Source organism: Trachurus trachurus, assembly GCF_905171665.1.
Source record: "Trachurus trachurus genome assembly, chromosome: 9".
NCBI classification, from domain to species: domain Eukaryota; kingdom Metazoa; phylum Chordata; class Actinopteri; order Carangiformes; family Carangidae; genus Trachurus; species Trachurus trachurus.
In genome coordinates, this window is record NC_139895.1 from 10,444,756 (window position 1) to 10,457,710 (window position 12,955).

The following is a 12,955-nucleotide window of genomic DNA, read 5'->3' on the forward strand; positions in this document are numbered from 1 at the left end:
GGAACAGTGACATGAAACATCTCTATTCTAACTGAAGGAGTCCACATACTGGAAACTTACACTAAAAAAAAAAAAGTCACTCAGTCCCCCTGCAAGTTTTTTTTCTTTCTTTTTTTTTTAAATACACTTAAGACCAGTAATCACTGTTCGCTTGTAGAGGTCACAGTTAGAAAATGAATGTGATCGCTGGCCCTCCCCCCCCAGCGGGCTCCATCAAAGAAGAAACTCGAGGCTGGAAAATGAAGCCAGGCCCGAGTGGAGACTGTTGCTATTAAGTGATGCTCTGAGAATCAATACCCTGCCTTAGAATAATGTGATGGAGAGCCGTGGGCGTTGCACGAAAAGAGAGGAGGACGATCAAAATGTTGATTGTCAGTCATCCTTGGAAAGATGATGTGAGATGAGTATTAAGACTCCATTCAGACTTCACCACTTCATGTTGTAGGGATAAAGGGAGGGTGCGTATCTCTGCCTGCTGCATGATCTGATACTTATCTCCACACCGAGACTATATAGTCTGAATCAAACATGATACATTTGCAGAGATACGACACAGTATGTGATTGATTTCCCATTAGAATATGATATATTTACTTTACATATTGAATATTGAATCCAAAAGAAAAGTTCTCCGCCACACCAGCAGTTGTAAATATTGGCAGCGTTTCTCTGGCTGACTTCTTCCCACAGGAGGAGGCATTTAAATGCTGCTGGCTGCCTGGTTGTTTTTAAAAACCTCCGCTCCTGACTCAGTGTTGTTCCTCAGAATTTGGCATTTCAATTAAAGAGGATATGAGCATATGTCAGTGTAAATAAAGCAGCACATGGCTGCAGTGCCTTCCACCAGGAGACGTTGATCGGCACAATCGGCTGGAAGCGGCACTTGCCTGCTAACGCTTGTGTTGACTGCGGCTCATCAGCACATGTCAGAGTATTTTATAATATGCGATGCAATGTAAAGACCTCGGGCAGAACTGTACATAGTGTTCCCAACGTCTCCGTCAGTGTGGTAATGTTGTGGATGTGCTTGTAGCAGGTTTTGTGCTCCAGGAATGTAGCGACATCACACATGCGCTCCAAGCACAGGTGTGTATAGACAGATAGATAAAGTTGTGCTTTTTGACAGCTGCATTGCTTTTTTCCCCCCAAATATTAAGAGTCTGAGTTTGATCAGATTTTGTGTAGATGTAGTAAAAGCTTTTGTGGCAATTTTCCAATATGACCTGAAGGCGTATTGACAACCGCTGTGCGTGTGGACCAGATACAAGATGCTTAACTATCTAGAAATGTTTGCCTGTGTGTGTGTGGATAGATCAGGCCCAACAAGGGAGAGAGTCATGTGTGCGTTTGTGCGTTTGCCATGTAAGCTGCTGTTGGTGCTGATCTGGGGGGGAGTTACTGTACCTTTTTAAAGTTGCTGTGCTTGCTGGTCCCTTGTTCTGTGTTCTGGTTGTGTATGATGTCCAGAGGAGTTTCTCTGTCTTTCAGCTTCAGGCTCTCGATCTCCGTCTTCAGCTCGTTCAGCTGCTCCTGCAGGTGTTTGCTCTTCTCCATGTACTCCACCCTACGCATCGACAAATTGCAGGGTTGGGAGGCAGTTTAGTAGATTTTCCCTTTTTGGCACCAAAATGTATCATCTGAAAACACTGAAAGTTTCTGTTCCCATCCTCTCAACTTCAATATTGTGATGTGATCTGACTTTAATAACAAGGATTTCCACGGCAATTGTAAATATATTCAACAGCAATGAGCACACTTCTTAATAAGGGTCCAGGCTCCATTATTGATAATCCTGGAGCATCTATTATATAATTATCACATAATACTCAAATCCATTTAATCAAAAACATTCAAACTTTGGATAATTAAGCCTGAAGATTGTTTTTTATTTCATATATAATCAACGGCAAAAACTAGTTTTGTTTGCAAGCTCTCCTCGGAGCTTAAGAACATTTTTCCGGATATTTTCAGCTGAAACCAATTATGAGAAATGTACAATTTTTTGAATCAGTGCAATGAGAGGTGCAAATTATAAAATGGAATGTAAATTAAGGATTACACGGACTGATGGGCCTGTTAATGTCCTAGGTGTTATAAATGTGGAGAACTTCAGAGCTTTGTGCAATTAACTATAATAGTTGGTTACAAAAGATACAAAATAAATGGGAGGGAAGAAACATCAGCACTTTGCAGGAAAAGTCTTGCCGGTCAAAACATTTTTTATTTAGGTTTTATTTATCTCACAATTCAATCAGAGTTGTTTTTTCTAAGTTTATGACCCATGCTGCAGCAGTAATAGACCTTTAGTCTCTCTGCTCACTTGCTAACCTAATTAGCTAAGTGGATGACAATGAAGACCCAGGTAATTTATTCAGCTCTACAGCCACGGTCATATTCATCCAAACATAGTTTTACCTGTCTGCAATCACTGACACCGTGAGCTCAGGGAAATGAAATGCTTGAATGCTGCCAGCGACATTAGAGACGGCTGATGCTAAAGGTCAACAGCTCACCTGAACTCTGAATTAAAATGTGCATATTTTAAAGCGACGGTGTTCCTCCAAGTGTAACACAGCGCCGTTAAGATGGAGCTCTCTCAAACGAAGATTATTCAAAAATCACCCCGACAGAGACAGACGTAGGTTTCACTTAATCAATTCCCTCGCCTGATTAACGATTGCATGACCGAACCGCTGGGATGGAGCTGACCAGGAAATTTTAAAATGCAAACCCTCCGACGCCCCTAAAATTATCAGGCTACATCGGCAGAGGAGCGGCTGCTACTCACTTCTCTTTTTCGATCTCCATCGAGAGGCGTTTCATGTCGGTGTCTTTAAAGTCAAAGCTGAGGTTCTCCCTGCTGAAGCTCAGGTCGGGGGCCATGCTGTCTGCCGGGAGGCTGGGGGGCTGGGAGAGGAGATGGACAGAGAGATCAGAGGGGAGGAAGTGGTTGCAGATGAACTCGCAAAAACAGGACATAATGAAGAAGAAAGAGGGGGGAAGGATTAAAGGAATAGTTCACCAAAAAATGAAATCCAGTCATTATTGACTCACCCTAATGCTGATTAATACTCCGGAGTAATTTTTTATTCCTCAAAGTGCATCTGGAGACCAGGGAGGGCGGTTCGTAGTCCAATGAAATCCTTATAAGTGAGTCAGTAGCGCCCGACACAAAAACGTCCATAAAACTACACAAAAACAATGTAATATTCCTCCATACTGCTCGTCTGCTGCAATCCAAGTGTCCTGAAGGGATATAGTCCAGAGTTTACTCGAAACAACATAATTTAGGACATTTTTACAGCCTAAACAGTCCTGTGTTGAATTTGCCAGGGGCGCGTGAACGTCAGAGCGCAATATAGGACTGTTTAGACTGTAAAAATGTAAACTCTGAACTATATCCCTTCAGGACACTTGGATTGCAGCGGACGAGCAGTGTGGAGGAAGATTACAAGGTTTTTGTGTAGTTTTATGGACGTTTTTCGGTCGGGCGCTATTGACTCTCATATAAAGTTTTCGTTGGACTCCGAACCCCAGATGCACTCCAGAAGCACTTTGAGTATTCATCAGCATGAGGGTGAGTCAATAATGACAGAACTATTCCTTTAAGGATGGAAAGAAGAGAGAAAGACAGAATAAAGGGAGAAGATTCGATTTTACACAGGGGCAAAGGTAAAAATGCATGGAAAGGATGTGTGCATGTCGGCTGCTGACAGATGACGGTAAAAAGACAGGAGTGAGGAAAACAGATGACCACTTTAACGGTCACATACCGTGAACAACACACACATATATCACGCATCCAGATCCTGACCACATGCTGGGAATGTATTGGCCACATGCCACTGGGATGAGAAGTGGACCTAATACACTATATAAATGTAAATCCATTAGTTGGCATGTGAATCCAAACTACAGTCTGGGTACAGTGGATGTAAATAAGGTCTGGCAGAGCATAGAGAGCAATTTGACAGAGGCTGACTGAAATGAGAAAGAGAATTATTTGTGTATTTGTGCACGCAGGTGTGTGTGTGTGTGTGTGAGCATGTGAGTGTTTGTGTGGAGTTTTCCCACAAAGGAGCTGATAAGGACACAGAGGGGTGGCAACATGTCTTTTGTATATATGTGCACCAGTGTGTGTGTTTAGGCTCTTCATTCATAAGCTTACAAGGGACTAGATCTCTATCAATGGCCAGCATCTCAATATGCATGTGAGTGAGTGTGAGTGAGTGTGTGTGAGCAGATGAATATGAAGTGTGTGGGTTTTTAGCTCTTGTGTAGGCTGCCTTATGTGCTGCCGGTTCTTATGCAAGTGGTTTTGTTCAATGTGGGGTTACAATTGTGTGTGTGAGTGTTATTACCAGGCATGAAATAACACCTGTACAGTCGTGGCATACGTTCAAGCTGGCAGTAGCAGCCCATAATCCCAATGAGGACATGCACATGTTTTTATTCATTGTTGTTGTGATGCACTGCTGCATACTATATACCGCTCTCAATCCACTGCAGAGATTTAAATTATACTTAAAAGTTATTTCCTGAGAGGATGAGGTTAGGAGAGCAATGCCACCTGAAAATATTCTGAAAAACAAGAACAAACTAGAAAAAATAAATACTTTGGTTTTGGATTTTCAGGTTTTCAGGACATTGTACGTGATTGGATGGTGTTTTTTGAGGCTCGTTCGTTCCCCAGGCAAGTGATTTTGTTTGATTTTTGTGAAAAAGCCTTTATTTACTCAGTTGCAATCGGGTGTTAAAGCCCCCCTCCAACGATCCTTTTTGGTTATTTTAAAGCATTCTCTGTGGTCTTTAAATTGTGATTATTAAGTTTTTAGCCAAAATCACAAAACCTGCGTCATTTCCCAGGGCTCTCCTTCTGCAGAGCACCAGCAGCTCATTAGCAATGCGCCTCTGAGTGGTGGGCGGAGACTGCGCTGCTCTGCACCCACCCAGCCACCGCCCTCACCGCCAGTTTGCGTTTGCCGTTGGTTCACAGCAATTTGAAGGCAGAAATACTCCGATTTTGGACTTACTTTTCTGCTGATATGTCCTCTAACATCAGAAAAATGCCACAGGAATGTGTGAAAAGCACAAAAAACACAATTTTCATTGGAGGGGGTCTTCAAGAGGATCTGATTAGTAAAAAAACGATCCATAATAAGATCTCCAACCCAACCTTTAAATCAACTAGTATGAAAACTGATTCATTGTTTCGCTTATTTTTCAGCTTGTTAACGTGATTTTTTACTGTTTCTGGGCGTTTACTGGTCTAAACAATTCATGGAGAAAATAATCACCAGATTAACTAATAATGAAAATAAATGCAGCTCTGCTAATTGGCACCCTTTTTGTTCAGTAAAGCTGTAAATAAGCAAATCAGTAAAACCGAGGAGCTGGGAGTGAGCAGGATTTTCCTTCATGTCCGCTCTTGGACATTCACGCCCGACTGTGCAGCCAACTATATGACTCCTGTTACCGTGTACATGGCCTTGCTGGTAATCTCCAGCAGCTTGTGCTTCGCCCTGCGCTCCGACTCCCTGGCTTCCTGCAGGTCCTGCTTCAGTTGCTCAGCTTCCTTGGCCCTGAGGGACAAACAAACACACACACACACAGATGCAGTTAATACTTTAATTCACCCCCACGTTCCTTCAGAGGGAAACAGAATTATCTAAATCCAATCCAAAATCATTACCCGTAATCGGCACACAGGTACTCCGCGCACCGGGAATGTCACTTTGTTATTACTGTATTACCCAGGTGATCAATGCATCGCCCCGGCAAGACAATCATTTCTGACTCCACTGAGTTTGCACACAGTGATGTAAGAAACGTTATACGGGGATGATTGCATTTCTTTTTGACTGTGTTCCTGACCACTCCACAGCTGTGTGGGGAGCCGCGTGCCTGGAGGGTTTGAGTGGACAGAGTCATTTACGCGTGGAGTGCCGCGGGTTTAAATTTCTGTGTTCGCAGGAAAAGTGCTCATCCAGAAATTGCAGTTATCGGCAAGTGGTTAATGGTGCCCGTTTGAAATGACTGCCTAATAAATGGTGAAGTGGAGGCTGTGAAGTGATATTCTTACATCCATGTATACGGTTTTATTACAAAAATGACTGTAGTTCTTTGCTGCGATGATTGACACCCAAGTTTAACAGAGTGCTGATTGATAATCACTCATTCTTCTCATCCCATCTGACCTCCAGAGAAAAAAAAAAAAAAAAAGTCAACAACAGATATTCTAAGTATTTGATTCCAACCACAGTGGGAAGTATGAAAAGGGAAAAAGGCACAGATGAAAAATATATCAAAGTGAGTTTCAGCACTGTGGAGCTTCAGCTCCTAGTAAAAGAGACTGTTTGATAGGGAGGGACTCCTGCCATCAATCGATCTTAGCTCTAACAATTAACTAGCTCAAATTAACTTCAGCGCCTCAGACCTGTGAGGAGTTGCTGCTGAACAAAGAGCTCTCCCTGCCTTTCACTTCAGTGTGCAGCGGCGTGGCTGTAACCGCATGATTACCTGCTTTTCAGCCGCAGCGCCAGAACAAAGCCTTTGAAATTAAATGATTTTAAACAAGTTAGAAGTTCTCGTTCTTTGATCGAGCAATTTGAATGCAGCGGCGTTTGCTTTTGCTCGGCGCTCGGAGCGTATCGACTGACTCGTGCGCTGCTGATGTGCGGCGGCGTGTTTGTGCACCTTGACATTAAACAGCTTAGTAACTCCAAAAACATTTGGGACGCTCATGAGCTGAGGAAGTTTATACAGCAGCTGCATTTTGATGCTCCTGTAAGGCGGCTTCCTGAGCTCGGAGGATTCGGCATGTCATATAAAGAAGAAAGAAAAGTATTGGAAAGTAAGTGAGATGTGGGGAGAAGTTATTTAAAGATCTAAAACAACAGGAGTGCAGTGTGTGTGTGTGTGAGTGTGAGATGGAAACAAAAGGGAGGATTCGGGTACGAATGAGATAGTGATAACAGAACAGCCAAAACTAAACAGATGTATATCCATGACCGGACTTCCTTCCTCCACTCTCCCACCTCCTCTCTGATTCCTCGGCCATCTTGAGAGCCAGCATCTCTGCCTCCAGCATCTTCTGCTCCATGAGCCGCCGCTCCTCCTGGCCACGGATGGCAGTCACTTTGATGCGCTGCATCTCCGTCTCAGCCTCGGCAGCTTTCTGGGCCAGCAGCTTGGCCTCCTCCTCCGCGATCTGGGCCTTCTCAGCCAGCAGGTCCGCCGTCTGCTCCGAACGCAGCTGGAGAGGAGGAAGGAAGAGGGAGGAGAGGAGAGGAGAGGAGAGGAGAGGAGAGGAGAGGAGAGGAGAGGAGAGGGCAAACGTAGGAAGAAGGGGGACAGAGGATTAAAAAAAAAGTTGAAAATGGGAGAAAAAGGTGGGGAAATGGAGCAAAGGAAGAGACATTAAAGAGACAAATGGAATGACAGGCGTGAAAATAGGTTCAGAGAAACAGTGAAGTGCAAGAGGCAAGAGGGAGAGTGTAGAAAAATACACCAGCGAGGGAGAATGATGGAGAGGAAGAAGCGGATAAACCAGGGGAAGAAGGTGCTGTCACACCAAAAGCTTCCAAAGAGGCAAAGTCGCCTGAGGATGCGCAACAGACAAGACAGCGTCCAAAGCGGCAAAATATTTTCAAAGTTCGATTGCGCTGGTCATTGTGGAGCCGAAGGGCAAAAAAAAAGGGAGCCGAAGGACCTCTCTATTCTGACAGGTTGTTGCCAAACCGCGTCATAGCTAAATACCATAAAGTTAAAGCAGAAGTAAGCGGAATGTTTGTGTTAATATAAGTCTTAAATAGTTATATCTTCCGACAGCAATCACTTATATAGAGTGTTTGGTCCGAAACACAGGTCTGTCAGTCACTCTGCTCTGCTCTGAGCCGAGGAGAAAACTTTCCTTGTATCCTACAACCTTTATCCAATGAGGAGAGAGAACGGCATAAAGGGGCGGACCTCTCTGTGTGTGCAGCCAAGGGATGCGCGTGAATGTGGTGACGTAGGGACGAGGGCGGAGACTGCTAACTCCATCTGCTGACAGGAAGTTAGCCAAAACGACCGGATCGCTTACTTCTGCGAGACTCAGTGTCTCGCCTTGTGACGCTTTAGACGCTCAGGCCGCCGTGCTCTCAATGAAAATGAATTCACTTCCGGTGTTTTTGACGCTTTTGGTGTGAACGCACAGTAAGTGGAGCTCAATCTGACAAATATCCAAATGGTGGATTGTGGCCGGAGCCAACCACCACCACAGTCTTACCAGAGCATCGTTGGCCATGTGAGCTTCATCCTGCAGCTGCATCAGCCTCCTCTCCAGCTCGTCCCTCGCTCTCTCCGCCTCCTCCCGCATCTGCTTCTCCCTCTGCAGATGCTGCCTCTCCACCTGAGCCACAGGTGAAGGAAAAAGAGCAGAAATGCATTCAGAGTTGGAACTCAGCTATTGGGATTGACTTTTTTTTTTTTTTTATTCCATTTATTCTCAGTACCTGTTTCCTGGCCCTCTCCTCTCTGGCCTGGGCCTTCATCTGCTGCACCTCCAGGGAGTCCACTCGCCGCCGCCGTATAAACAGGTCATGGTTGCCAATGCACAGCTGAAGAATCTGCACAAAAGGCATTGAACCATGAATGGACGCTGTTTTCAATGATAAATCAACATAGAAATAAAAAAATACATAAAAACAGCTCTCGGCTTTGCAGCTGAACTCACCAATTTGTTGACTCTCAGACGTGAGGAGTTGAATTTGAAAACGTTGTTTTTTTTGTCCAGAGGTTTGATGGTAAACTAAACATTGTGGAGACAAGAATCACAAACTTGGATTATATCTCACTTCTCTCTCACACAGCTCTAATATTCACTTATCAAGTCTTATCCAGTCTGCTCTCACCTCTTTGTCGCTGTAGGAGATGTTGCGGATCTCGTTCCAGGGGAAGGAGCACTTGGGCGTCAGCCTGTTCTCCGGCTCGTAGATGTGCAGGCCGAGGGCGTCCACTCCCAGAAGAAGATCTGTTCCCTTTTTATTCTAAAACCGCACCAGCAGCAGAGCAAACAATGTTTTTTTTTTTACTGTCGGGAAACGGGACAGACGGACAAAACCGACAGCCAACATTCATCTGTGCCTGCATTTTACAGCGGCGGTGACTCTGCTTGCCAAAAGTATTTGTTAGAGCGATGCCAGTGGTAAGGTGTAGTACCTGCCGTCTGGTCTTGTTTACTAGAACGTGATGCTACAGTGAGTTACCTAAGCCGAGGTTGAGTTGTTGGTGGTATTTCAAAATGTCTCGGCCTTTTAGAGAATGCCTCATTCAGGGCCGGAGGTACGTCAAGTAAATTTCTGTTTGTTTGTTTCTTTTTGAGGTGAGTCATCAACTAAAGTCTGTAATACCGCTCTCATTATTTACCAGAAACATGCAAATTTGTTCATAAAATAAGATTCAGAGGTGAAAGATAATTTGAGACAGAAGAGTCAGACTGTTATACTCCCTGCCCCCCCCTCCAATATTTCGTTTCGTAACACCGTGGAGAAATTGGCACTCCCGCCCCCTCATCTTTTATATTGGCTCACTTTGTAAAGACACAGCAAAGCAGCAATGGCTCACCCTGATTAAAAAGTAATTGACGCCATACATGTCCAGGTCCTGAGCTATTTTTAAATACTCCATCTCAGCTTCATCCCTGGTTCAAAGACAGAGAGAAAGAAAGGGAGAGAGAGAGAGAGGGGAAGAGATTGAGAGGGATCCAAGGGAATGGAGAAGAGAGAGAGGGGAGAGGGGGAGCGGGGTGGGAGGAGAGGAGAGGAGGGGAGGTATAGAAGTGGAGAGAGAAAAAGGAGATCAGGCCTTGTTTCCTCTTCTTTTGTGTGCAGCATCTGTCGTGTTGCGTGTGATCTGTAGGAAACTGCCACGCAGCTCTGTAGCAGGGGTGAAAACATGAGCAGACAACACAGCACCGACACGAAACACAACTACTATTTGCCATCAGGCTTTAGAGGCTGTGGAAATGAAGACTCATTCTGTCCCCGAGCCTCTTCCCCCTCTCTCCATCTCTTTCTGTCTCTCTGCAGCCCGGTTGCCAGATCTGTTGTGATTTCAGGGTCAACTCAGCAAAAGAAAAAGAAAAAAAAACTAAAAAATGAAGATTTGTTTGCTTTGATGGCTGAGAAAAAAATCAGGGCATCCCAAACTTTGTAATAACTGTCTGTTTGATGCGGGTGGTAGAGAAACTGATGATTTAAGCTTCATCAAAGTTTTACCAGCCAAGAGAGCATTATACGCCAAGTAAACAAATCTTAACTAGGTTGGACGGAGTACATTCTGACTTCGCAGCTGCTCAAAGGAAATTTAAATGGTAATTCTTGATTAATGCTGTGGAAGCATTAGAGTTGCGCTCTGTAAAAAAAAAGATGGATCACTTTGATATTGCGCTGACACCGATGATTTTAACAATCAAATCTGAATCAGGCTCTAAAATAATGTGGAGGAAAAAATACAGATGAAACAACTTTAACTGTGTGTTGTCACCTGGGGCTGGATATTAAAGCTGAACGCTGGCAGATACTTCCTACTATGAATTAAAAACATTGTTTGTGAAGTTCTTGTTCAAACATTTGAGAGTTTAAGCTTTGTGTTGGATTAAAAAAGCAACACTTTGTGGAAACAACAGAGAAGCTATGGCCATGCTAGCAGTGCTAACATTAGCATGCACATGTTATTAAACCCTGTTAACGTTTCCTGCTCAGCAATAAACCCAAAGTCCTGCTGAGACCAGTGGGGGTGTCATTAATTTGCAGGTACTAGGTCACAAACCAATCGGATGGACAAATTAAATTTCTGACCTGATGTTGGGGGCCAAATGGAAAGTTAAGTGATCACCAAAGTTATTTGAATTTATCCCGAGGGACACATGAATTTCTGTTAGCAAAGTTCATGGCAACACACCCAGGAGTTAATGAGACATTTCGGTTCTGGACTTAAAGTGGTGAACCGATCGACAGAGGGACACTGCTGCTGCCGCCCCCAGGGCCGGGTCAATAGTATAGATTAAAAAAAAAAAAAAAAAAAAACATGTTTATATTTATCAAAATAAAAGTCTGACCCAGGTACTCAAGAGGATCGCAAACCTCCTTCCTGCGCGACCCCCCCGCTGCACTACACCACTTAAAATAAATAATTCAAATGCTAAAGGTGTGAGAGCCACAGCAGACTGCGCTCTCCGTTGAAAGGGTTATTGATCAGAGGTAGGGACTCAATTATTACTTTTCCAAGTGCTGAGCTCTCTGGGCTTCCACAACTGGATTTTCAACATCAAACTCCCCCGCCCACAGAGTTTTAAGATACTCCACACATCCAGCACACTTACTGCCTTTTGCCCATTTCCAACTTAGCTCAGCTCAGTGGTGGAGTGAAAACAGAACGACTGATTTTTGATTATGGTAAAATTATTCAACTATGGGAGTGAGAGAGAGACAAGTTTGCAGTACTGTTTGATACGTTAATGCAGTGGTTCCCAACCTTTTCTGGATCGTGACCCTATTTTGACATCACAAATTTCTGACGACCCCGTCAATCAAGATGTGCCAGCTCAGATATTTTTATATGCTGCATTTTATTTGAACTCGATTTAAATTCGAGAAAGTGAAAGTATAGAATACAGTTGTTTAGGATTGTGTGTGGTGTTTTTAATCATCATTTTAAAAAGAATAATAATTAGTTTAAAAAATATTTTTATCAGTCATTTTTTTTATCAATTACTACACATTTCAGGCGACCGCATTTGAATTCCAGGCGACCCCACGTGGGGACCCGACCCCAAGGTTGAAAAACCCTGCGTTAATGTGTTTGTGCATTTTTGTCACATCCGACACTGTCATTTTATTTATACAGTATTCAATTACATTGTTAGTAGTTTGTGGATTATAATCATATTTGTTAAAGACTTTTTTTTCTACTTTTCTGTGCTGTGTGTTTAGTAAACCACGACACAATCCGTGCTGCTGAATAATAACCTCCTCCACTGATATTAAATTGTCTTCTAAAGCAAATATCAAGTCCTCTTGGGCCATTTCGGTAGACATATTGTTCGATTGTTCAGAGCAACCTTGGCTACCTGGAGAAGTCAAGAATCCGTTATCAGAGTTAAATGTTGCTTAGTGAAATCTTTTAAATCTTCTACAACAGCAGCACCTTAGAGTGATAATGGATCCTGCAGCCAGCACTTCAAAATAAAATCCCTATTTATCTAAGTCATTTTCACAACAACACATCTGCTGCATACAGTACTTGGATCCTATCTGCAAAGTAACAACTATAATTTTGTTCCCGGTGTGTTTACTTTCGAAGTCATAGGTTGTATTAGTAGGCTGTGCATTATTTGGCCAACAATAAATATTCAGAAAGTTTCCACACAGAAAAGAAAAAAAAACTTTCATGCCAGTCTTTTTGCATTCTCGCTGCCAAAATGGACTATGGCTTTGCATAAAACATTTCTCATGGAAGCAACTTTTAAGCAGCCGATATGTGAACTCAAAGATGAAATTGTGCTGATGACTGTGGAATTTCACAAGTACAGTTCAGTGCAGCAGTTTTTACCTCGTCCTGCCCCTGTGCTCCGCATAACACGCTGTGATCCTCTCCTCCCACATTTCTGCAGTCATCTGGTACAAGTTAATCACCTGAAATGGAGAGAGACAGACATAAATATCCATGAAGGCGTGCAGGAAATATAATACATACCGCAGCAGGGCACATACTGCATCATAATGCAGGTGTAAGTCTGGGTAGTAAGACAAAAGATGTAAACACCTTTCACTCATGAATGACAATAAGTAAACCCAGCTGTCACTCACCCTCTTCGGGAGCAGCTCCTCCTCTGCCAAGAAGCCCGGCTTGTGAACATTGGGGTCGTAGTCTCCGTACTGTAAAATGGAGCACAAGTGCCAAAAGGATTAAA

At 43.5% G+C, this 12,955-nt stretch overlaps 1 protein-coding gene across 1 annotated transcript in view; it reads right to left on the reverse strand.

The window, feature by feature from the left end:
* nf2a (NF2, moesin-ezrin-radixin like (MERLIN) tumor suppressor a) overlaps positions 1-12,955 on the reverse strand; it is a 35,743-nt gene that overhangs the window by 6,347 nt on the left and 16,441 nt on the right. Inside the window, exons 5-15 of the mRNA XM_083979243.1 lie at positions 12,852-12,920; positions 12,595-12,677; positions 9,607-9,682; positions 8,895-9,029; positions 8,717-8,791; positions 8,496-8,609; positions 8,270-8,392; positions 7,038-7,255; positions 5,477-5,582; positions 2,789-2,907; positions 1,405-1,564 (exon numbers count right to left, since the gene is read on the reverse strand). Coding sequence (XP_083835369.1) covers positions 1,405-1,564; positions 2,789-2,907; positions 5,477-5,582; positions 7,038-7,255; positions 8,270-8,392; positions 8,496-8,609; positions 8,717-8,791; positions 8,895-9,029; positions 9,607-9,682; positions 12,595-12,677; positions 12,852-12,920 — 1,278 coding nt within the window. The remainder of the gene's footprint in view (positions 1-1,404; positions 1,565-2,788; positions 2,908-5,476; positions 5,583-7,037; positions 7,256-8,269; positions 8,393-8,495; positions 8,610-8,716; positions 8,792-8,894; positions 9,030-9,606; positions 9,683-12,594; positions 12,678-12,851; positions 12,921-12,955) is intronic.